The 22,713-nt window shown below is 35.6% G+C and overlaps 1 protein-coding gene across 4 annotated transcripts in view; it reads left to right on the top strand.

Moving 5' to 3' along the window:
• The window catches only part of PPP4R1 (protein phosphatase 4 regulatory subunit 1), a 61,365-nt gene that overhangs the window by 13,642 nt on the left and 25,010 nt on the right, over positions 1-22,713 (top strand). For 2 of the 4 annotated variants that reach the window (XM_055324003.1, XM_055324005.1), the window contains exons 3-10: positions 6,773-6,857; positions 7,619-7,725; positions 12,156-12,298; positions 12,990-13,136; positions 15,525-15,632; positions 15,761-15,826; positions 16,493-16,651; positions 20,653-20,780. In XM_055324003.1, the coding sequence (XP_055179978.1) occupies positions 6,773-6,857; positions 7,619-7,725; positions 12,156-12,298; positions 12,990-13,136; positions 15,525-15,632; positions 15,761-15,826; positions 16,493-16,651; positions 20,653-20,780 (943 nt within the window). Of the gene's footprint in view, positions 1-6,721; positions 6,858-7,618; positions 7,726-12,155; positions 12,299-12,989; positions 13,137-15,524; positions 15,633-15,760; positions 15,827-16,492; positions 16,652-20,652; positions 20,781-22,713 lie in introns of all 4 variants that reach the window. The other 2 variants (XM_055324002.1, XM_055324004.1) reach the window with 1 other exon arrangement.

Below are 22,713 nucleotides of genomic sequence, written 5' to 3'. Positions count from 1 at the left end.
CTATGAAATACCTGCAAGTATGGATCTGGGGATCAGAATGGGAGAATTTTGGAGATTATTTGCATTATAAGTGATAGTTGAAGCCATGCATTTTGAAGGCGGGGGCGGGTGTGTGTGTGTGTGTGTGTGTGTGAGAGAGAGAGAGAGAGAGAGAGAGAGAGAGAGAGAGAGAGAGAGAGAGTGTGTGTGTGTGTGTGTATAAAATGTGAGGACAAGAGGCACCTGGGTGCTCAGTGGTTGAATGTCTGCCTTTGGCTCAGGCCGTGATCTCGAGTCCTGCATCAGGCTTCCCTGGAGGGACCTACTTCTCCCTTTGCCTATGTCTCTGCCTCTCTGTGTCTCTCAAGAATAAATAAATAAAATCTTTTTTTTTTTAATGTGAGGACAAAAGTAGAAGGAAACTACGTAAAACAATCAGAAAAAAATAATAGTCCAGAGAAGTAAGAAAATACTCAGGATTGTGTACTTCCAAAGAACCCAAGAAAAGAGAATTTAAGGGAAGGATGTTGAGATCAGGGAAGTCAGCCTTCTCGAGTGCTGTGGCGAAGACATAACAGATCTAAGAAGGGCTGCCTGATTTGGGCAAATCCTTAAGAGGAGAATCACAAGAGTGAAGGAGAAATAGGACAGATTGCTTATCTTGAGGAGGTGAAGGCTGCAGAGGGAACTACCTCTACATTGTGAGACGCATACCAGGACAGCTGAAGCACTGCTTCAGATACATCTTCTCATTCTCTTAATCATATCTGCGGTCAAGAGTAGAATGGCAGTCGGGAGCACTACCCAGACTGGCCTCCTCTGCTTTTGTTCTTCTGGTTGCTGGCACTGTTTCCCTCTGACTTGGTGATCTCGAGTTCATCAGATACAGTTATGATGGTAAGGCAGGAAAGGGAGTTGATTTTTTGAAGCTAGTTCTGGGAACTTAGAGATTTGGAACATCTGAGAGAATTTAAGATTTAAGAATCCTAGATTCCAAATTCGTACTGAATGAGCATGAAATTAGCATGAATTTGTAGTGTGTCTGAACATTGTTAACAAGGAATAGAAAGAGGCTTACTTGCGGTAGTGATGCAGGTACAACCAGGATTGTCTCCACTGAATTAGGATGTTGTACTCTCGAAGGGGACTAAGGCTTCCCTACTCCCCTCCTCCTCTGCTCTAGCAACTAAGAGTGTCATATAATCGGAAAAGGAGTAATGTGACACGTGGGGTTCTCTTAGAATGCTGTGTAAAAGCAAAAGGTCTTTTGACTTGGAAAAGACATCATGATCTTTGCTTCTTGCATAACTTTAAAAAAATGATGGCTTTAATTAATAATCAAGAATTTTAATAAAGCCTTAGTGTAGCACAGTTGAATAAATGTATATGCTGCCCAGAATTGTGTGTTGCCCTAAAGAGGTAACTGCTATTAAATTTAAGTCATTGCTTAGTATTCGTATGCCAATCCTAATTACAGGGTAGCATTGTGATTTCTCTAGCCAAGTAAGAGGATATTACAAAATGTAATAATGTTACTTTTAAAAATTAGAACGCTAGGTTGATTTTTGGTTGGCCATATTCCCCTATTCTTCCTACTTTGCTTCTGTAGGAACCCCGTGCCCTACCTGTACTTACATAGTCCTTGGGCAGTTTTCCAGACATGCCATGGTTTGCCTTTACTTCCTCACTGTCCTCATCTCTGTGCTTGGAATGCCCTCTTCCTGCCCTCTGTCCTGCTTGGCAACTCCAGTTGTATCTTCGAAGAATTGCTTGACTTTCTGAAGCCTTTTTGTACTCACCAGGGGAGATTTAGACATATAGTAACTAACAGCATGTAATAGTTTACAGTGTATTTTGTATTCTTATACTGTGTATCTTTTTTTAGTATATATGTCTATATGTATACATATCTGCACATATATACTTGCATGCACTTTTTGTCTAGTGTTTATATCTGTGTTCTTTCTTAAGAACTTGGAACTCACAGATGTGCTGTCCTACTTACTGGTTGAAATGGAAAAAAACACATGGAAACCACATTGAGATTTCTCTGTATCTAGAAACAGACCTAAATGCAGAGGGGAGGCAGCACTTACTTATTAGCTTGATACCATATTCGAGACTTTATAGACATTATCTTAGAATGTGTCTTAGAAGTTGTGATAGCTTTATTGAAGTCTTGCGGTGTTTTATAGATGAGGAAGCAAATTAATTAGGTATTTGTATAAGTTAACATAAATAGTTCATGAGTAGCAAAACATGAGATTTGAACCCAGATCTGTCTTACTTTGAAGAGCCTCTGCCCTTTTCATACCACTTTTGCTGTGACTGTGTAGGCGTTAAACTAATCATCACCAAGACTCCACATGGGTCCAGCTTGTAAACTTTTACATTTTCCTTAAGTTTAAAACAGCTGAAAATTGGGTCATTGTTTTCTGTTACTTTGGATTTCTCTTGGTGCTGGTGCAAGGAGCTAAAAGTAGGTAGAGGATACATCCTGAACTGTTAGGATATTTTTTCTCTTATCTCTTAGCTTTATACAAAGGGAAGTATTCTGTTTTATAAGTTAGAGAGAAATGTCATTTTCTCTTGTCACTTTATTTTTTTTCTTGATCTCTTTGTATTGTGCATTTGCTTATGACTTGGAATTAGAAGGATCTGTTGAGTCTAATATATGTTTTGGACCTTTGAGATATGATGGACTAAGCCTTAAATATAAGGCTTCAATTTGTACTTTAGGTTTCTGTTCCTATTAGGAATTCTATTAGGATTCTAGTCTATTAGAATTCACTAAAACTCACAAGTTTTGATTAAAAGATTAAAGAGTACGCTTATGATGATGGGTACTGAGTAAGGTATAGAATTGTTGAATCACTACATTGTACACCTGAAACTAATATAACACTAATATGGTATGTTAACTATACAGCAATTAAAAGTAAAAAACTTAAATTTTTTAAAGATGTCATACAGCTTTTTTGTGGAAGCTTTTATTTTATAATTAAATATGAGGTTTTTAAAAATGAAGATTGCCTACTTAAATATTTATTGGAATTCTGTCTCTTACATAGAGCTTGCAAGTCCTCTTCATTTTTTTCACTCCATCCTGGTTACCCTTCAGCTAAGACAGTAAATTTACTGGGGAAGAGGAAGTATGGGAATTTGAGGAGGTCAGAGAATTTGAAAAAACATTTCAGAGTGATCATTGTTTTTTGTTGTTTTTTTTTTTTAAGATTTTATTTATTTGAGAGAAAGGGAGAGAGAGCGCAAGCAGGGGGAAGGGCAGAGGGTGGGGAGAAGCAGACTTCCCACTGAGCAGGGAGCTGATGTGGGGATCCCAGAACCCTGGGATTATGACTTCAGCCGAAGGCAGATGCTTAACTGACTGAGCCACCCAGGTGCCCCTAGAGTGATCACTGTTTTTATATGCTTTTTGGTTAATTTGAAATTTCAGACAACATGAAGGGATGACATGACTTTTTTTTTTTTTTTTTTTTTTACTTCGTCTGTTGAAGAGTCTAGGCTTTTAAGGCTGTGAAACCCTAAAAAACTATTACTGCCATAGTGTCCAAGAATCCATAAACCTAAGTTAGTTCTCCAGAAAGAAAGCACTCAGCTTGGGTATGGAGGCATAAAATGTCTCCCTTCATCTGCTGTAATAGTCCCTGCCCTTGTCTGTTTTGTCTAGTGATAATAGCACCACTCCAGCTTTCTTAGGCTTACAGTTTCATGTTCAATCTTTTAAAAAAAAAATTATTTTCAACCTTTGGTTGAAATTTTGGCTTAATTCTATGTCTCTGGTCGATAGGCTATAGTTGGGTATTACTTTTTTATTAGTTGGGGATCTCTGCTTTTAAATGTTTATCCACTTATATATAATGTAATTATTGGTCTGGTTGGATTTAGGTCAGCTTTTTCCTACTTGTCTCTCTCTCTCTTTTTTTTTTTCTCTGTTGCTTTTTTCCTGGCTTTTTTTTTGGGCTAATGATATTTTTTAGTATTCCATTTTAATTCCCCTCTTGGCTTTCTAGCTATTCTTTCTTGCATGTATTAGACAGTACTCATAAGGATTATAATTTATATCTTTAATTTATTACAATCTACTTAGTGTTCTGCTTTGTATAAACTATAGGAACCTTGTTAGCAGTACAGGTACATTTACTCCCTGTATGTTGTCTATTTTACATTGGAGGGTGTTCTTTACTGTACCATCTTTACTGTATATGCTGTAGGATTTTCCATTAGTGGTAAGTCTTTTTTTATTGATCATTTTCATGTTTTTCTTTATTGTAACCTGTGGCAGGCATTTGCAGGATGACTGTACAAGACCTAAAGTATGCAGTCTGTAACTATGGTAACCAAATCCTTGTGGCCTCCATAAAGATGAGATCCATAGTCTTACTAGTCCAATCAACAATTGATGAAAAGGGGTACCTGGGGTACCTTTGACTCAAGTCATGATCCAAGGGTTCTGAGATCAAGCCCTATATTGGGCTCCCTGCTCAGCCAGGAGTCTATCTCTCCTCCCAGCTTGTTCTGTCTTGCATTCTCTGTCTTTCTCTCAAATAAATAAATAAAATGTTAAAAAAAAAAAAAAGAATTGATGAAGTCTTGAGTTCAGAAAGGAGGGTTTAGGCCAGAATGATTCCACAGATGCTGGCAGGAGGCAGCAGTTCTGGGAAATAAAAATGAAGCTCTATCACCAGCACCTATGCCAGAGTGGAATACCTCCTTCTCTTTGGCAACCGTGATGGATAGAATGGTAACAGAAGTTGATGCAAAATACCATTTTGTTGCCTTCTACCAGTATGTTTCTTAAATATGGTTGTAAACAATCTGCATTTGAATTAGTAGGGGTATTTATTAAAAATGAGTGCTCCTGGGCCTCACTCCAAACCCCCATAATCAGTATTTGATTATGAGACCCAGAGGTCTGCACCTAAAGTGTAAGTGCTCTGAGCTTGTCTTGTAAATGGCAATGTTGGATGGTCAGCACTCCAGGAGTCCTGGCTTTCTAAGGACCAGAATCAATGTTTTTAATGTTTATCTTTAAGATTTACAAGTATGAGACTGATGAAACAGTTTGGTCATACTCATAGAATTCTAAAGCCTGCATAAAGGTGCCTTCGAGGTCATGCTAGCTCAATAGTCCTGTGCTAGAAGGGAGAAAACAGAGGCCAAATGAGAGCATCTGAGTGATTTTTACAACTTCCTGATTCAAAATAAATAAGGTACTTTGCTATGAATTGTAGATCAGCATAACCTGTATTAACCTTGTCTGCACTATGTAAGTAATTATTTTAATGTTAGGTGTTATTTTTAATCCAGTGCAAAAACCTCTGCCTTTTAGTTGGGCTATTGAGACTATTTACATTCAGCATGGTTACTGACAAGGTTGGATTTAAATCTCTCATCTTACTATTTTTATTCTGTTTGTCCTATCTTTTCTTTTAGGATAAAAAGATCCTCTTTCTCTGCTGTCTTTTGGAGTAGTTTTTTATGATTCCATTTTATGGCCTTTATTGGCTTACTAACTATGTCTCCTTGGTGGAGTTTTGTTTTGTTTTTTTGATGTTTAATAGCTACTGTAGAGATTACAATTATTATACATCTTGATACAGTCTGCCTTCAAATAGTATGTCTCTCTTCACATATGGTGTAAGAATTTTGTACTTTACCCTTTTCCTGCCTTTGTGTTATTATAGTTATATATTCTACATAAACCCAAAGTACATTTGTTAAAGTGTTTATTTAAATTCTAGTTAGCATACAGTGTAATTAGTTTCAGGTGTACAACATAGTGATTCAGCACTTCCATACAACATCTGGTGCTCATCACAACTAGTGTACTCCTTAATCTCCATTACCTATTTACCTATTTCACCCATTCCCCCCACCCAGCTCCCCTCTGGTAACCAGCAGTGTGTTCACTCTAGTTAACAGTCCCACAGTACATTTTTTATCTTTTTTTTTTTGAAGTACATATTTTTACCTTAATCAGTTATCTAAGAGATTTTTAAATAAGAAAAGTCTTTTGTATTTACCCCCATATTTACCATTTCTGGGTGTTCTTCATTCCTTTGTATAGATCTAGATTTCCAATTGGTATAATTTTCTTTTTGCTTGAAGGACTTTAATATTTCTTACAGTGCAGTTTTGCTGGTGATGATGTCTGACAGCTTTTGCGTGTCTGTAAAGGTCTATTTTACCTTTGTATTTGAAAGATATGAATTTCAGAAATACTGTATAAAGATGTTTACTGGGTATAGAGTTGTAAGTTGACATTGTTTTTTTTTTTTCTTTTAGTACTTTAAAGATTGTTCTATTTCCTGGCTTGTATTGTCTCTGATGAGAAGCCTGCTGTAATTCTTACGTTTGTTCTTTTGCTTATAGTGTGAGTTTTTCTGACTGCATTGCAGAATTTACTTTATCAGTGTTTGACATTTTATTTACAAGTTGTTAGTGTTCTCATTGAACGTGTAAGTTGTCAGTGATCACCCCATGCTGATTTTCTGTAGCCTCTGACCCCTGTGTTTCTAGAGAGAACTAGACATGCCTATAGAAAAAGGAGAGGAGAATCTTTCAGTTATTCATGGCTTCAGAATTGATGTAAGAGTCTCTTGTGATCTGCTTTGCCCCTCCAGAAACATTAAAGGCAATTTTACTTATGCTGCTTCAGACAGGCAAGGGGTACTCTTTAGTTTCAAAGTATTATAAGGAGTATTTCTGATGTCTCTGATAGTTGGTGTGGATGACTACAGCTCAGAGTCTGATGTGATTATTATACCTTCAGCCCTGGACTTTGTCTCACAAGATGAAATGTTGACGCCACTGGGGAGATTGGACAAGTATGCTGCAAGTGAGAACGTATTTAACAGGTATGTACATATTTGTTTCATTGTGGAAGGATTATTACATTATTTTCAGTAGGGAAAATACAGTTTTCTAGTTTAAAAGTGGTAGTAACGTGCAGTCTCAGTCAACATGTTTTGTTAATAATCGCAGCCGAAACCTTTTTTATAATTGTTTACTCATGATCTTAATAAGCATGTGGAGCTCACTCTGCTTCTTGGCAAAAAAAAAAAAAAAAAAATACCATTACTTTTGCTGATAGGTAGAATTTTGTTATTTGTGTAAGGTGATTACTGAGAGGAGTATATTATTCTTTCAACAGATAATGTTATATACCTACTGTGTGCCAGGTTATGTTCAAGGGGATGGAGAGACACTCTTCTGAATGCATTGTTTCTCCAGCTGTGGTCCCCAGAATACCTGTACCAGAGTTTTCTGGGAAATCTGAAAAGTCTTAAATGTTTTGAACATAGATGTATATATCATTTAGTAAAAATGCATGAAGGTAATATTTTATATAATGGAGAATGTGTGTATTTTCCTATTTGATAATTGAAGATAACTGTTGGAAATTTGTCACATCAGCTAAAGATGAAAAATAATTTGGTAAATATTCTTATTACAATAAAATTCATACTGGCATTTGTCACTTAGGAAATTAGTGACTTAGTATATATTATAAAATATATTTTAAAATTCCTTAAAATTATGTAGATTCTCCTCTTTGGAATTCTAAATATCACTTATTAATGCCACTAAACACCAGATCCTTTTCTTCTTCTGTTAGACAAATGGTGGCCCGGACTTTGCTGGACACGTTGAGGGAAGTCTGCGATGATGAAAGAGATTGCATTGCTGTTCTGGAAAGAATTAGCAGATTAGCTGATGATTCAGGTATGTTTATGCAGAGAAAGGTTTCTTTTACCAAATTTGAGGTTTTAAAAATGAATGAAAAACTTAGTGTGATATGAGACTTTTTAAAAAGATTTCCTAAGTGAATGACCAAACACATCAGGAAGAAGAAAATAACTTTCTAAGAGCTATATTTTGTAGTTGGTCTGTTTAATTTTAGAAATTTCTCATCAGAAAAATCTAAAAATTGTTTTTGCAGCATATATGTTAATATTATAGGATTACTAAAAACTTACAAATGATTTTGAATAAATTTAAAAGGGGTAGAGTGGGCTGTAAGTTTTTTTAGACAAATATAAAATGCTTTCTTTTCCTCTGCTCTCTCACTTCTGAAAAATGTGACTCAGTCATGGTAAAACTAAAACGTTTTATCTCCAAAGCTAAGACAGGAGGGTTTGCTCAAGAAAGAGATAAACTTGACTTGAGGCTTGGAATATGGTTAAGTTTTTTAAAAATATTTTTCTTGGGGCAAAATATGCATAACATAAAACTTAACATTTTAACCTGATTTTTTTAGAAAAAGATTTTATTTAGGGCAGCCCTGGTGGCCCAGTGGTTTAGCGCCGCCTTCAGCTCAGGGTGTGATCCTGGAGACCTGGGATCGAGTCCCATGTCAGGCTCCCTGCATGGAGCCTGTTTCTCCCTCTGCCTGTGTCTCTGCCTGCCTCTCTCTCTTCTCTCTCTCTCTCTTTCTCTGTCTCTCATGAATTAATAAATAAAATCTTTTTTTTTAAGATTTTATTTATTCATGAGAGACAGAGAAAGGCAGAGGGAGAAGCAGGCTCCCCGCAGGGAGCATAATGTGGGACTCAATCCCAGGACCTTGGGATCACTCCCTGAGCTGAAGGCAGACACTCAACCACTGAGCTACCCAGGCATTCCATTTTAATCTTAGTCATATGCATATCTTTATTTTTTATTTTAGAAACAATTAAAAATAAATTTTTTTTTCTTAAGCCCATTATCTATTAAAATGTGTTATTTTTCACTTTCTAACAAACTTTTTGCATGTCAGCAGTTTCATTTTTAAGTTTTTAGATGGGCTCATCTTTAGGTGAGCAATTTGTTTTATGGGAATATATTTTACTATTTACATAAGCTTTAAGTATTTTTTATTTTCCTATAGGGTAGAAAAAAATTTGTGAACTTACAAATCTATTTACAACATTCTGTGTATGTACTTGCTCATGTGTATCCTTGTTTCAGAACGGTTTTAGGAGAATCTCATCAATTATAATTTTTACTTATTTTTTGCATTGTGGCTATTGCTTTCTTAGTAGAATAGATATTCTTTAGGGAGCAATTTATTTTCCTTTACCTGTTTGTCACTGATAGTGCTTGTTTTTATAAATACATATGTGTATATATAGTTGACCCTTGAACAACATGGGTTTGAACTGTGCAGGTCCATTCATACAGATTTTTTTTTTTGATGAGTACATTAGTATAAATGTATAAAAAATACATGTTAATCAACTGCTTGTTATTGATAAGGCTTCCAGTCAACAGTAGGCTATAAGTAGTCAGGTTCTTGGAGAGTCAGAAGTTATATGTGGATTTTTTACTGCACAGGGAGGATTCAGTGCCCCAGCCCCCTAGTTGTTCAAGGGTCAACTGTATTTTTTTTAAAAATATATTCTCAAGTCTTTGAGTTCATGATAAATATCTCTGTTGACATTTATATTTTTTGTTCATTCAGTGAACATAATACAGTGCACAGTCCTATGCCAGAGTCTAGAAATAAATGCTAGAGCAGTTACTAAGGTGAATAAGAATTCTTGTCATCAAATTAACAGTTTAATGAACGCAACTAACTTACAAACAATAAATTATAACGGAGAGGATTGGTACTGGCTTTAGAAAGTTAGTGAATTGAGTTGACTTTAATAGAATGATGAGGTACAGAGAAGGGAAGGAGCATACTCAGGAGAAGAAAAGACCAGTTTGGAGGCTTAAGGAGTTCAAGGTAGTGGCCCATTTGATCAACGTGTGGTTTAGTGTGTCTGCAGTTTAAAATAATGAGGCTGTTCAAAAAGGTGGTTGAGGTCCAGATTGTAAAGGTTTATACTGTGCCAGCTAGAGTGTGTTTTGTGATTTAGAACAGTTACATGTACCAGTACAGGCTGACTTGTAGTGATAGACATGATATAGATGGGCAACAGGAACTCTTGCTGGGGAACTTTGCTACTTTAATATGCATAAAACTAACTGCAAAAAGTATACAGACTAAATTTTCAGCTCCATGAAGTAAAGCAAAAATAAAGGCCCATGAAATTAGAACTCAGATCAAAAAAATAGAACCTGCATCCTAGAAACCATCTCAGGGCACCTGCTCATTTCTGTCCTGTTCTTCTTCCCCAAGGTAATCCATGTTTGGACCACTAAGTATATAGATTAGTTTGCCCCTCTGAACTTTATATGGAATCATACTGAAGATATCCTTTTGTGTCTAGCTTCTTTATACTTCGGAAGCTTATCATATTATTGATGTGTAACTGTATAGAATTTTAAAAATTGAACCAGGAAAGAGTTGGATGAAAGATGTACTGATGAAGGAGGGAAAAACTTAAGCAAATTAGTGGTGAATCTAAATAAGCACTTGCTATATAAAATCCTAAAATTATATATATATATGACTATATATATATATAAATATATAAACTTTAGAGGAATAAAAAAAAATCAGTGTAAAAGTCGGTAAGGTTAAGGCAGAGGAAAGACGTAAAGATTCTAAGCCCCTTGTTTGCTTTGGAGAATGGAATATATGCATTAACTTTACAACTGTTTATTTTTCAGTAGTTGTGATCAGCCCAGCCCACCACGTTAGAGACATTAGGTTCGATTGCCTTTTCTTCCTCTATTCCCCTCAGCCATCGTGGTAGCTCTGAGATCCCTCCCAAATGACTCAGAGTGGGTTCACTTCTTGACACTGTTTTGTTTATTGGTCTATTTGCCTGACTGGGGCTTTGAAGAAAGAAAAGTTACCGATTTCATTCTTAACCAGAACTGTAACTTGTATCCTTCTTTTGCTTCAAAAATACATATTATTAAGTCAGTGTTAGCAAATTCAGGGTCAGTGAGGAAAAGGAGAAGCCTAGGTCTTTTTTTTTTTTTAATGAATTACATTTTTATTTTCCAAAACAGAAGCACTGTTTTGTTCAATTACTGTCTAATTTCAGATGATAGAGCCATGTAATAGAAATCTCAAATATTGATTGGTTTGTTGATAAGATTCTTAGGTTTGTAAAATGCTAGTACATTTTCTGCTGATAGTTTCATTAATTTATGTTTGTTGAAATCTAAAGTTCCTCTGGACCCATGCATACATATTTACCTTAAAGTAACTTTAATAATACAACCATGCATAGGTATTAACTTCTAATTAGGTCTGATGAAATCAATTGTATTGATAATCCATCATGTCTGTATGTGTTTTAGTCACTTGCATCTCTTCTGTGAATTGCCTATTCATATTCTTATTTTCTTTCTTGTGTTCATTTGAACAGTGGGTTCTTTGTATAATTAGTCATTAATACTTCAATATACATGTACTTTCTCCTAGGCTGGTTTGCCTTTAACTGGTACCTATGGTCTATAATGGAGGCTTTATAAAGTGGAATTAGTTGGTCTGATAGTTGGTTTTGGGGTTTTGTTTGCCTTGGAAGGGCTTCTCACCTCAAGATAAAATATTCTTTTTTAATGTTGTCTTTTAGTGCTTTTGATCTTTAAAAAAAAATGTGGAACTTTAATGCACTTAGAATTCACGTATGATGTGCAATATAGGAATTATCTTTTTTGGTCACATAACTAGGTAATTCTCCTGCCATTACTCTTAGTTCATCCTTTTGAAACTCAGAGATTGGAGATGCTATATTTGTCACACTTAAACTTGCTGTACATATTGAGTCTTTTCAGGTTTTTTTTATTAAAGACTCTTTTGGGCTACTTAAATGGTCACTTCCATTTTAGTCTTAGTGAAATTTAACTGTAAATTCTCCATTTGTTGATTAGATTAGGAGCCAATTTTTTTTTTTTTTTTTTAGTGGCTTGACCTAGGAGGCTTTTAGATAGTTCATAGATAATAGATGTTTTGTTGATGTGAATATTGGATATTTAACCCCAATTAACCAATTATGACACAGTGTAGGTGATGGATAAATTTGGTCCTAATAGGAAATGATTGCATAGTTGGTACATAGTAGGAAGTAGAAGTCTAGGATGGGAGTAGGGTCTTTTACTCATGGGATTGACCTGCATATGATTGTGAAAAGGATCCTAGAGTTAGAGAACATTTCGTAAGTCCTTTTTATGTCAAAGATGGAAGTCCAAAGCTTTCCTATTTAGTCTTAACCCCAGGCAAAGATTTTGTTAGTGGTAGAATGCATTTGCTCACATTTTTATTATTTCAATAGAACCAACCGTGAGAGCAGAGCTGATGGAACAGGTGCCTCATATTGCATTGTTTTGTCAAGAAAACCGGCCTTCAATCCCATATGCTTTTTCCAAATACTTACTGCCTATTGTGGTTAGATATCTCGCAGATCAGAATAATCAGGTAAGAGTGCCATTTGCATGTTCTTAATGGAAATTTAGATGGTACTGTGTATGCAGAATGGCCTACCCTAGGTGGTCTCATTTGAGTGTTTTTTCCTCTTCAACTTCATTATTCTGTTTTTCAAAATGGCCACGTGTCTTAGACAAGATATGTTGAGAGTCTGGCAAATCTGGGAAGACTCCTTAATGGTGTTATAAGACAATGTCCATAGCTGCATTCTTATGTGGTACCCGTATGGGTGTCCCTCAGAAATTTTGCTAATTTGTGAGTCATCTTTCACAAGGATGGCTCTTCTTCTGCATGTGTGAGAGCATATGAGCAGGGGTGGGGTGGGGGGCATGGGCAGAGGGAGAGAAGCAGACTCCTCACTGAGTGGGAGCTCAACGCAGGGTTTGATTCCAGACCCTTAGATTGCCACCTGAGCTGGAATCAAGAGTTGGGTGCTCAACCGACTGAGCTGCCTAGTCCCACAAGGATGGCTTTTCTGTTTCACTTCATTTGTCGTATCCTAGTTTACCATTATGTCTTTGCAATAGCTGGAGAAAATAACAACAAGTTTTTATTTGCGAGGTTTTGCCAGTTATGAATCCCTTTAAGTTGAGATGAAAGTCTTCAATTTTGTGAAAATCAAGTAATAGATTTTTGTTATATCGTGTATGTACTGTTTTATACTGCTGATTTTTTCCCCTAGGTAAGGAAAACAAGTCAGGCAGCTTTGCTGGCTCTCCTGGAACAGGAGTTAATTGAGCGATTTGATGTGGAGACCAAAGTATGCCCCATCCTCATAGAGCTAACTGCCCCAGATAGCAACGATGATGTGAAAACAGAAGCAGTGGCTGTAAGTAGAAGGCGCTTTTTCTATTTAGGTGAAAATTAGTCACTATATTGACAAATAGGAGATGCTCAAATATTGTATTATGTGCTACGGAGTTTTACATATATCAGCTATGAAAGTAACCACAAATCATTAGAAAGGGCTAGAAAGGGATGTAGGCATACAAAAAAAAGTCTGTGTTCTCTGGGCCCCATATTATGCTTCACACTTGTGAATCTGATGGCTCTTTCACCAGACTCTGAGAAAACAAGATAGGCATCAAGAGAATAACAAGGAACTGTAAATTCATTACTATGGAAAAAGAAGATAGATCAGTGCAGTTAAAACAAAAAACCCTGTATTGGGTGAAGAAACATTTGTGAGAATCTAGTTACTGGTAAACACTTTTCTAGGCACTGTGTAAGTGCCTAGGAAAAAAAATATAGCTCCTGCCCTTGACAATATGGTCTTTGAGGGAAGGATAGTCAGGCACATAATTTTATAGTGCTATATATGTGATATAAATTGTGATTATAAGAAAAACATGCATATTTAATCATTATGTACATAACAAAGGTATAATCCATCTAAAAATCTATTCAACTCTCTTTGGAGGGATGCCTGGGTGGCTCAGTGGCTGAGCATCTGCCTTTGGCCCAGGGCGTGATCCTGTTCCTGGAATTGAATCCCACATTGGGCTTCCTGCATGGAGCCTGCTTCTCCCTCTGGCTATGTCTCTGCCTCTCTCTGTGTGTCTCTCATGAGTAAATAAATAAAAAATCTTAAAAAAAAAAAAATCTCTGGATAGTGAGCGTTTACTAGTTAAACCTAAAATAGGGGTGCCTGGCTGGCTCAGTTGATGGTGCATGTAACTCTTAGGGTTGTGGGTTCAAGCCCCATGTTTTGTGTAGAGATTACTTTAAATAAAAGCCCTAAAATAATGGGGTGTGTGTGTGTGTGTGTGTGTGTATGTGTGTATATATATATATATATATATATATATATATAGTGTGTATATATATATATATATATATATATAGTATGAAACCCATGATTCTTTTACAGTTGGTTTATTTGATCATGTTATGCACTCCCTGGCCTCCTAGTAGTTTTCTATCTTGGAAATAATTCATTCTGATAAGTTTAATTATGTTAGATCAGTGATACAGTATGTAACATTGGATCTTTATGATTTGAAAATGCTTAGAAACTGTATGGAGTGAAAAAACAAAACTGGCTTCGGGATTTGGGAGATACAGATGTTCTCTCCAGTTCTGAGGATGCTGGGATTTTGAGAGATTGTGTGGAATCTATAGATCAGTGTGGGGATAGTCTCCCACCTTAGCAATCCATGAGTATGGTAGATCTCACCATTTACTTAGATCTTCTATGTATCTCATCAGTGTTTTATAGTTTTCAGTAGACAGAACACATAGATATTTTGTTGAACTATATTTCTTAACATTATTGTGAATTGATACTCTTTAAATGTTTTTATTTCATTGCTAATGTATAGAAAAACATTTGATTTTTGTATTCTGACTTAGGTTCTGCAAACTTCCTAAGCTCACATATTTTCTTGTGGCTTCTTTGTAGATTCCTTGGGATTTTCTATGTAAACAATCATGTCCTATATGAAGAGCTTTCTTTCTTTGCAATCTCTATTCCTCTTACTTCTAACCATGTTCGTATGGGCTAGAAGTAGGTGTAATAATAACAGACTATCAGATTTCTTTCTATACTAACTGGGGGGGTGGGGTGGGGAATATGCCTATTAAATATGCCTATTTATATAGCATTGGTCCAGTTTTCAAACATAGTTCATCCTCATTTGCCTGGGGCTGTGTTATACCCGAAACTGTGTGTGTTGGAACTGTGTCCTTGCATTCCTTGGAACCAAGGGACACAGTTCTCTTATGCACGACTTTCTGTTAATATGGTACTTTGCAAGGTAAGGACTGCCTCCAGAGAGTCTTTCCTTAGCAATACAAATGTTCTAAATCCAAATTCTTCTTGTGGATAATCTTTCTCTTTGAACAGTGACCATTTTCTTACTGGGAAAATATAGAGTGTTTTGCTTTTAAAATTATCAGGCAAATGATTAATAAGATTAAAACTATAGTCAGGAATGAAATTTTTCAGATTTTCTCTGGGTTTTATTGTAAATTTAGTAATTATTGATTTTATTGGTAGTAATACCTATTTTTGTCTTCAACTTGGATAAATAAGATGAATGTTTTTGTGATGTATGCATTAAAATGATACCATGTCCTCTTTTATATTTCGTTTATTTTATAAAATAAAATATATTTTATTTTAAAAGTATATACTTTTAATAAGTCAGCAAACTTAACTGGAAAAGTCTTAGTTTGAAGATGTTTTCAGTGTGTTTTTTGTTCTTACCCATTTTAGATCATGTGTAAAATGGCTCCTATGGTTGGGAAGGACATTACAGAGCGTCTTATCCTCCCGAGGTTTTGTGAGATGTGCTGTGATTGCAGAATGTTTCATGTTAGAAAGGTATTCTTTGGGTATTTTGTTTCAAAATACATAATTTTAGTGGTTATTGATGTGTGAAACTTAAAAGATTTATTTTAAAAGCACTGTGTATGTACCATTTTGAAATGTCAGTGATGCTTTTGTTTCAGGTCTGTGCTGCCAATTTTGGAGATATTTGCAGTGTAGTTGGCCAGCAAGCTACTGAGGAAATGTTGGTAAGTATTGCAGCAATAAAGGAGTAAGCAGTATGTTACAAAGTAACACATGAACCTGAAAATGCATACATTTACCCCCAGATTTTATTAACACAATCCCATGAATGTGACCTAGAAAGATAATATGACTTTGAGTTTGAGAGTTTAAATTTCTATAATCTGAGCACTTGAATTGTGTTTTGATGATAGTTTGTTAAAAATGCAGATATGTGATATATAAGAACCATTGATGTATTTTTACCTGTTCCATTTCTGTTAACTCAATTCTTATTCAAAGAAATCTGTCATTTTGTCGCAACTCTCAAGTATTCTAGTGACAAATTAAGTCTGTAGTTTGTTTTTAAATGGTTAGTACATAGGGTATACATGCTTCCTGTACAAGTTAACATACTTGGAGTTTCTGAAACCATTCATTACACAAAACAGTTTAGGTACAAGCTTTTGTATAACCTTTAAGCTGTGTTTGTTGTTTCAGCTTTTCCACAGTCAACAGTGCTGTGAATTAGGTGTGATTTATTTCAGATTACTGAGTTTTAATATGAAACAGGTCTCCTAACTTATTATAGGAAAATCTAATATTTTGAAACACTGCAAGAGCAGAAAATGAAATAAAATGAACCACTGAAACCCGCGTTGTCTGCCTAACAAACCACTGTCCTTGTGTAGCTGCCCAGGTTTTTCCAGCTTTGTTCTGATAACGTATGGGGAGTCCGGAAGGCATGTGCCGAATGCTTCATGGCCGTTTCCTGTGCGACTTGTCAAGAAATCCGACGGACTAAATTGTCAGCACTGTTTATTAATTTGATCAGTGATCCTTCACGTTGGGTAGGGCTTTGTCTAATTATTGTTTTTGCAAAATAATGCATTTTATACAAAACATTTTTATTTCATAATTTAAGAAATAATTTATTGAAGTATGTTATTGTTAATCCTTTTAGGAATAGGCAACAGGCAAACTACATACTAATTTTTTTAACTAGACAAAACTGTACAAATATAAATCATTTTCATTCTAATGATATGGTATATTGGTTTTCAGGTGTTAAACTAACCTTCAGTAAGTCTCATTTGGCCATAGTTTAATAAATCTTGATATGTTCCTGGGCTCAGTTTGCTACTATTTTGTTAGGGGTTTTTATATCCGTTTTATAAGAGATAATGGTCTATAGCTTCCTTGTGATGGCTTTTTGTTTGTTTTGTTAACAGGGTAATAATGGCCTCATAAAACAAGTTGGGAAGTGCTCCCTCCTCTTCTCTTTTTGGGAGAATTTGTGAAGAATTGGTGTTCTCTTTTAAATGTTTAGTAGAATTCAGCAGTGATGGCCATCTCAGCTTGCGTTTTACTTTGTGTATAGTTTTTTGTTTTTCGTTTTTCTTACTAATTTCTTCTCTTATTAGAGGGTTATTCAGATTTTTTCTTCTTGAGTCAGTTTTGGTAGTTTGTCTAGGAATTTGTTTCACGTAAGTTACCTAGTTTGCTGGTGTGTATGATCTGCAGTATTTTCTTAATAATCTTGGTATTTCTCTAATGTCAGTAGTAATGTCCCTTCTTTTTGGTTCTAGTAATTTGACTCTGGTCTCTGTTTCTTGGCCAGTCTGCTAAAGGCTTGTCTCTTTTGTTCATCTGTTTAAAGCTTTAGTTTCATTTATTTTCTCTGTATTTCTGTTTTTTCACTGCTCGCTTTTGGTTTAGCTTGCTCTTCTTTTTCCAGTGTCTTGAGGTGGAAGATTAAGTTACCAGTTTGAGATCATCCTTCTTTCTTTGAGTTACCATCCAGAGTAACTGGCTTTCAACCTGAAGAGCTTCCTTTTGCATTTATTTTAACATAAATCTGGTAGCAACAGATTCTGTTTCACTTTATCTGGATATGTCTTTATTTTGCTTTCATTTTTGAAAGATAACTTTATTGGGTATAGGATTCTTGGTTAACTTTTTTTTTTTTCATCAAGCACTTGGAATATGTTTTCCCTATTGCCTTCTGGTCTCTCTTGTTTTCGCTGGGAAGTCAGGTGTTTATTTTATTGGCGTTCCCTTGTAAGTGATATATCACTTTCCTTTTGTTGCTTTCAAGATTTTCTTCTTGCTTTTGTCTTTTGGCATTGTTGTGTTTGTAGATCCTTTTTAGTTTATCCTACTTGTTGAGCTTTTATGATGTGTAGATTATTTTTATTTTGGGACATTTGTAGCCATTGTTTATTCAAAAACTATGTCTTTTCTCTCTTTCTTTCTAGTATTCCTGTTACACATATGTTGGTGCACCAAAATGTGGAGTCCCACATTTTCTGAGATTCTGTTCGTTTTTCCTCATTTTCTTTTTTTCTCTGTTCTTTGCCTGATCTGTATTAATATACTTTGAGTTCACTAATTCTTTTTTTCTGCCAGTTCAGATCTACATAAGTTTATGTGGTGAGTTTTTTATTTCAATTATTGTACTTTGCAACTCCAGAATTTCCAACTGGTCTCTTCATTAACCTTTGTTTATATGACACTGTCCTCACACCTTCTTTTACTTCTTTACTCTGCTTTCCTTTTGTTCCACGAACAATTTATAATGGTCACTTTAAAGTTTCTAAGTCCAACATCTTAGTGTTCTCACACATAATTTCTGTTCCCTAATTTTTTCCCCAGTATATGGATCATACTTTTTTCATTTGCATGCCTTACAGTTTTTGTTTTGTTTTTTAAACTGGTCATTTTAGATAATACAGCAAATTTGGGTACTGGTATCCCTTTCTGACACTTGTTACTGTTACTTCCTTATTTGTCAATGAATTCTCACTCCCTCCCATCCCAGGAGGCACAGTTTTGGGCATGCTTAGATGCCTATATCCCCTCATGGAATGACCACATTTTGGTGGGTGTAGGAGGGACAGCAGCCCCAGGTTCTTCTGGCCCATCTATCCTGGCTTTACAAGCTGGGGCAGGACTGTATTCTGAGTATTCTTAGGGCCCGGTGTGCTGAGCCACATCCAAAGTAGAGCCTTTATTCTACCAGTGGTCGTTATGCAGAATAAGTGAGTACTCCCCACTTCCCCACTGCACTAAGCAACAGGTTGCTGGGGGCAGGATGAGAAACACATGGAAAGCCCTCTGGCTGGAAGCTAGAAGAGAGGAAGCCCAGTGTTGTTGGCTACAGTGTTTTGGAGTAGAGGTTCTGCCTCCCTGATTCAAATACCACAGACGCTCAGGTTTTTCAATTGAATGTTTTTTAATTGAATGTTTATTCCCTCTTTTGTTATTTGCCCTTAGAACTATTTCCAGGTGTTTTCATTGGTGGGGTTTGGGAGTTTTTCTTTCCATTTTCAACCGTTTCACTGGACAATGGGTCAGTGGCACTCCTTATGCTGTCATGCCTGAAATAGATCTCAGGACCTTATCGTGTTCATTTTCCAAACAGACTCTTCTACATAGAGGGAAAGACTGTTAAGCTTTAGCATGATTTTAATGTTGTTTAAAATATACAAGATTGTTAGATTATGAAGCTAATTCAATGTTTTCATTTTGAAACTTTATCATTGTCTTGGTTTAGTGATATACAGTATTTCCTGTTAATTTGGGATTATGTTTATATTAAGATAAAGGACTCCTTAAATCTGTTATTTGAGGTATATGTAAATCCTATGCCTGTTTGAGATAAGCTCAGAATTTTAACAGTATCCAGAGTAGAGTAAACTCATGCATATAAATTTAAAAGTTAACCTTTTATGTTTGTATGGCAATAGCATTTATTGACTATAAAGGAGAAAGTCTGTAAGTTCACACATACACTTCTTTTTGCTATTTGTATAATTCTAGCCTTTTTAAAAACCAATTGAACCATTTTGTATCTGCTTCCTTAGAAGGTAAATATTAATAATAGGCATGCTTCACCTGTATTTGTCTTTACAAAATTTACACGTCATATAATCTTCATTTTAAATCACGGAGAAGGGTAGGATCTTTTTTTTTTTTTTTTTTTTTTAATTCATGAGAGACGCAGAGGGAGGCAAAGACATAGGCAGAGGGAGAAGCAGGCTCCCTGTGGGGAGCCTGATGCAAGATTCGATCCCAGGACCCCGGGATCATGGCCTGAGCTGAAGGCAGACACTCACCCACTGAGCCACCCAGGTGCCCCTAAAGGGCAGGTTCTTAGAGACATTGGTTTGCAATTTCTCCCATCATAGTTGCCTCTTGCAGATTGTGTCGTCATTCTGCTTCCTTTTGTAAAACTACCCTCCCCCAATTTTTTTTTTGTAATCTTGATTACAAAAATAATATAGGAATGCGGTATGAAATAAAGTTCTGTGACATCTTTTTCAGCTCTTCTACTTGAGACATTCATGGGTAACAGTAGTATGTACATCCAGATTTTTGTGAAACATATTTTAAGTCAATATTCTATTTCTGATAAGTGCATCTATAGTTCTGGCACACTTACCTTGTTTCCTTGTAGTAAGCAAATTACAGTCTTTCCTACCAGAAAACATGAAATGGATTTATCACATTTTGTCGACTTTATTGCTCTACATTTTCTGTTTGGCAATCTTGGTTTTCTTCATTCTGTTTTCCTTGAGAACACTATGGGATTTCCTTTTTTCTATACATATGCTTTATGGGGTTTCATATTCATATTTTTGTGGTTTAAATATTCAGATTTTAAGAAATCAAAAGTAAAAAAATTTATAAAGAAGCTTAAATCCTAGCAGAATGATTTATGGTTCTGAATCTGGGAAGGTTTTTTCGAAAATACCTTATTACTCTCTTAACCATACTTTGGTATATGGAAAGTAGACTGTTAATGATCCCTTATTTTTATATTTTATTACCACTCTCTTATTCTTTCCAGGTTCGCCAAGCAGCTTTTCAATCCCTGGGACCTTTCATATCTACTTTTGCTAATCCGTCTAGCTCAGGCCAGTATTTTAAAGAAGAAAGCAAAAGCTCAGAAGATACATCAGTAGAAGACAAAAATAGGTATGATTTCTTTAAGCTTTATTTTCCAGCTTTATTGTTTGTGGACATATTTTTCATTTTTTCTATCTTCAGAGAGTTTGCTATTTCTCTTGATTCTAAAAATCAGTAAATATCTTTAAAGAGCTATATTTTAAATACATTTGTTAAGTTAAATGTTTCATGTTATGTGAGAAAATGAAGATGCATGTAGTACACTGAGCTTGATCTGTCCATAGAGAAGAGTGTAAAATGATGGATATGGTGATAATTTTTTAATAAATCAGTTACCTAGTAAACCATCTATTGACATTTAGACTAGATGAAGTAATGGTTATACAGTGTAAAGGGTTTAGTGTTTTAAGGGGTAAAACCTAATTTAGGAATGTTTTAGTATCTAGTCCATTTCTTACTGTTGTTTTTCCTTTCAGTCAGTCAATTTAATTGTGGACCTTGAACTCTGCAGAATGATTATAATCTGACAATTGAGGGGAAAGTATTGTAATGATTAGCACCAAATTAATGTACTTACTAACTAGAATATCAACTCTAGTACCAGGGCAACTACTTATTAAGATAAAAAAGGCAACTCTGTTTTTTAAGGTTTTTTTTAACATTAAAAAATTTTGAGTTTAAGTTTTTAAAATTTATTATACTCTATATTCAGGGGGAAAAAAAAAACCAAGCCTATCTTAGTGCATGGGAAATATGCACTTTTACAGGTGTACGCTTGAAATAATTTAGAAACATGTTTTTGAAACAGGCCCTACTATAATGCTTGAGTTACCATGGTGTCTTGTCCCTCCCTTGTCATGATGCTAATGGACATTTTCTTCTGTAGGTCTTGATACTGTGATATTTGCTTTCTTGGTGTTTTGATTTGGCAGTTCTTCCTTTCTTCTCTGCTGCCTTGTTTTACCTTTTTGCCCGTTCTCCTACTGTCCTGCTGAATAGCCAAACAAACCTGAGGTACTGTTTTTTGTAAAGGAAGAAAATCACTCTAAACTGTCTTCCTTGCAAGCAAGTTTGGTCAGTTCTTTTGAAAAACAGCTGCTGCAAGGAGTTTGACAAAAATGATGATGGGGGGAAATGTTACCTGTCTTTCATTTTTAAAGTCAGCATACCTTGTTCACTACCTAAATCTGGAGAGAGCCTAGTAAGTGAAAATAGGAATTTACAGAGAATTGTATAGGTCAGGGGTCGGCAGGCTTTCTGTAAAAGGCCAGCTAATAAAGACTTTCAGGCTCTGCCGTGACTGCTCAGCTCTACCTTTGCAGCATGAAAGCAGCTACAGATCATACATAAGCAGATGGCCTGGCTGCGTTCCAGTAAAACTTTATTGACAAAAATAGCTGGTGTGGCCGTCGTGGCCATAGTTGTACTGACTGCTAGCGTAGGACGTTGTTGGAAGAGGTATTTAAAGGTAGTTACCTTTACTTGCAAACCTTAATTCCTCTTCCATTGTAATGAAGTATGTCTTAATGTCAAGTCAGTACTCTTTGTAGCGTTGGGTTTTCACCATATTGTTAGACTTTATTGACTCCTGTTAATGGTATAGGAGAGAGAAGAGATCATTTCTGGCCAAGGAGGGAGTTATGTTAAATACTGTGAAAGCTTTTGTGTAGTTTTATTTCCTAACTTCAAAAAAAATAGTCCTAGGTACTATTAATCTCAGAACCATTAGTTTGTTTACCCCCTCTTAAATACTGTACTAGTTTTTGTTCTATCTTAAAACTTGTTTTGTTATTTAAGATTGGTTGGTTGATTATGCAGAAATTAATTGAGCACCTACTATGAACCAGCTCCTGTAGCTAGAAATCAAGAACTTGGTTCCTGTTCTCAAGGTCCTCTTCAGTTTTCTTAGAATTCAGATCTCTCAAACCAATATCTTACAAAGTAAACAAGTTTTTGACAGCCTGTTTCCACTACTATTTATTTGCTATATAGTTTCATCTGA

The sequence above is a fragment of the Nyctereutes procyonoides genome, unplaced genomic scaffold, assembly GCF_905146905.1.
Source record: "Nyctereutes procyonoides isolate TBG_1078 unplaced genomic scaffold, NYPRO_anot_genome, whole genome shotgun sequence".
In the NCBI taxonomy this organism is placed as follows: Eukaryota; Metazoa; Chordata; class Mammalia; order Carnivora; family Canidae; genus Nyctereutes; species Nyctereutes procyonoides.
This window is presented reverse-complemented; position numbering and strand designations above follow the sequence as displayed.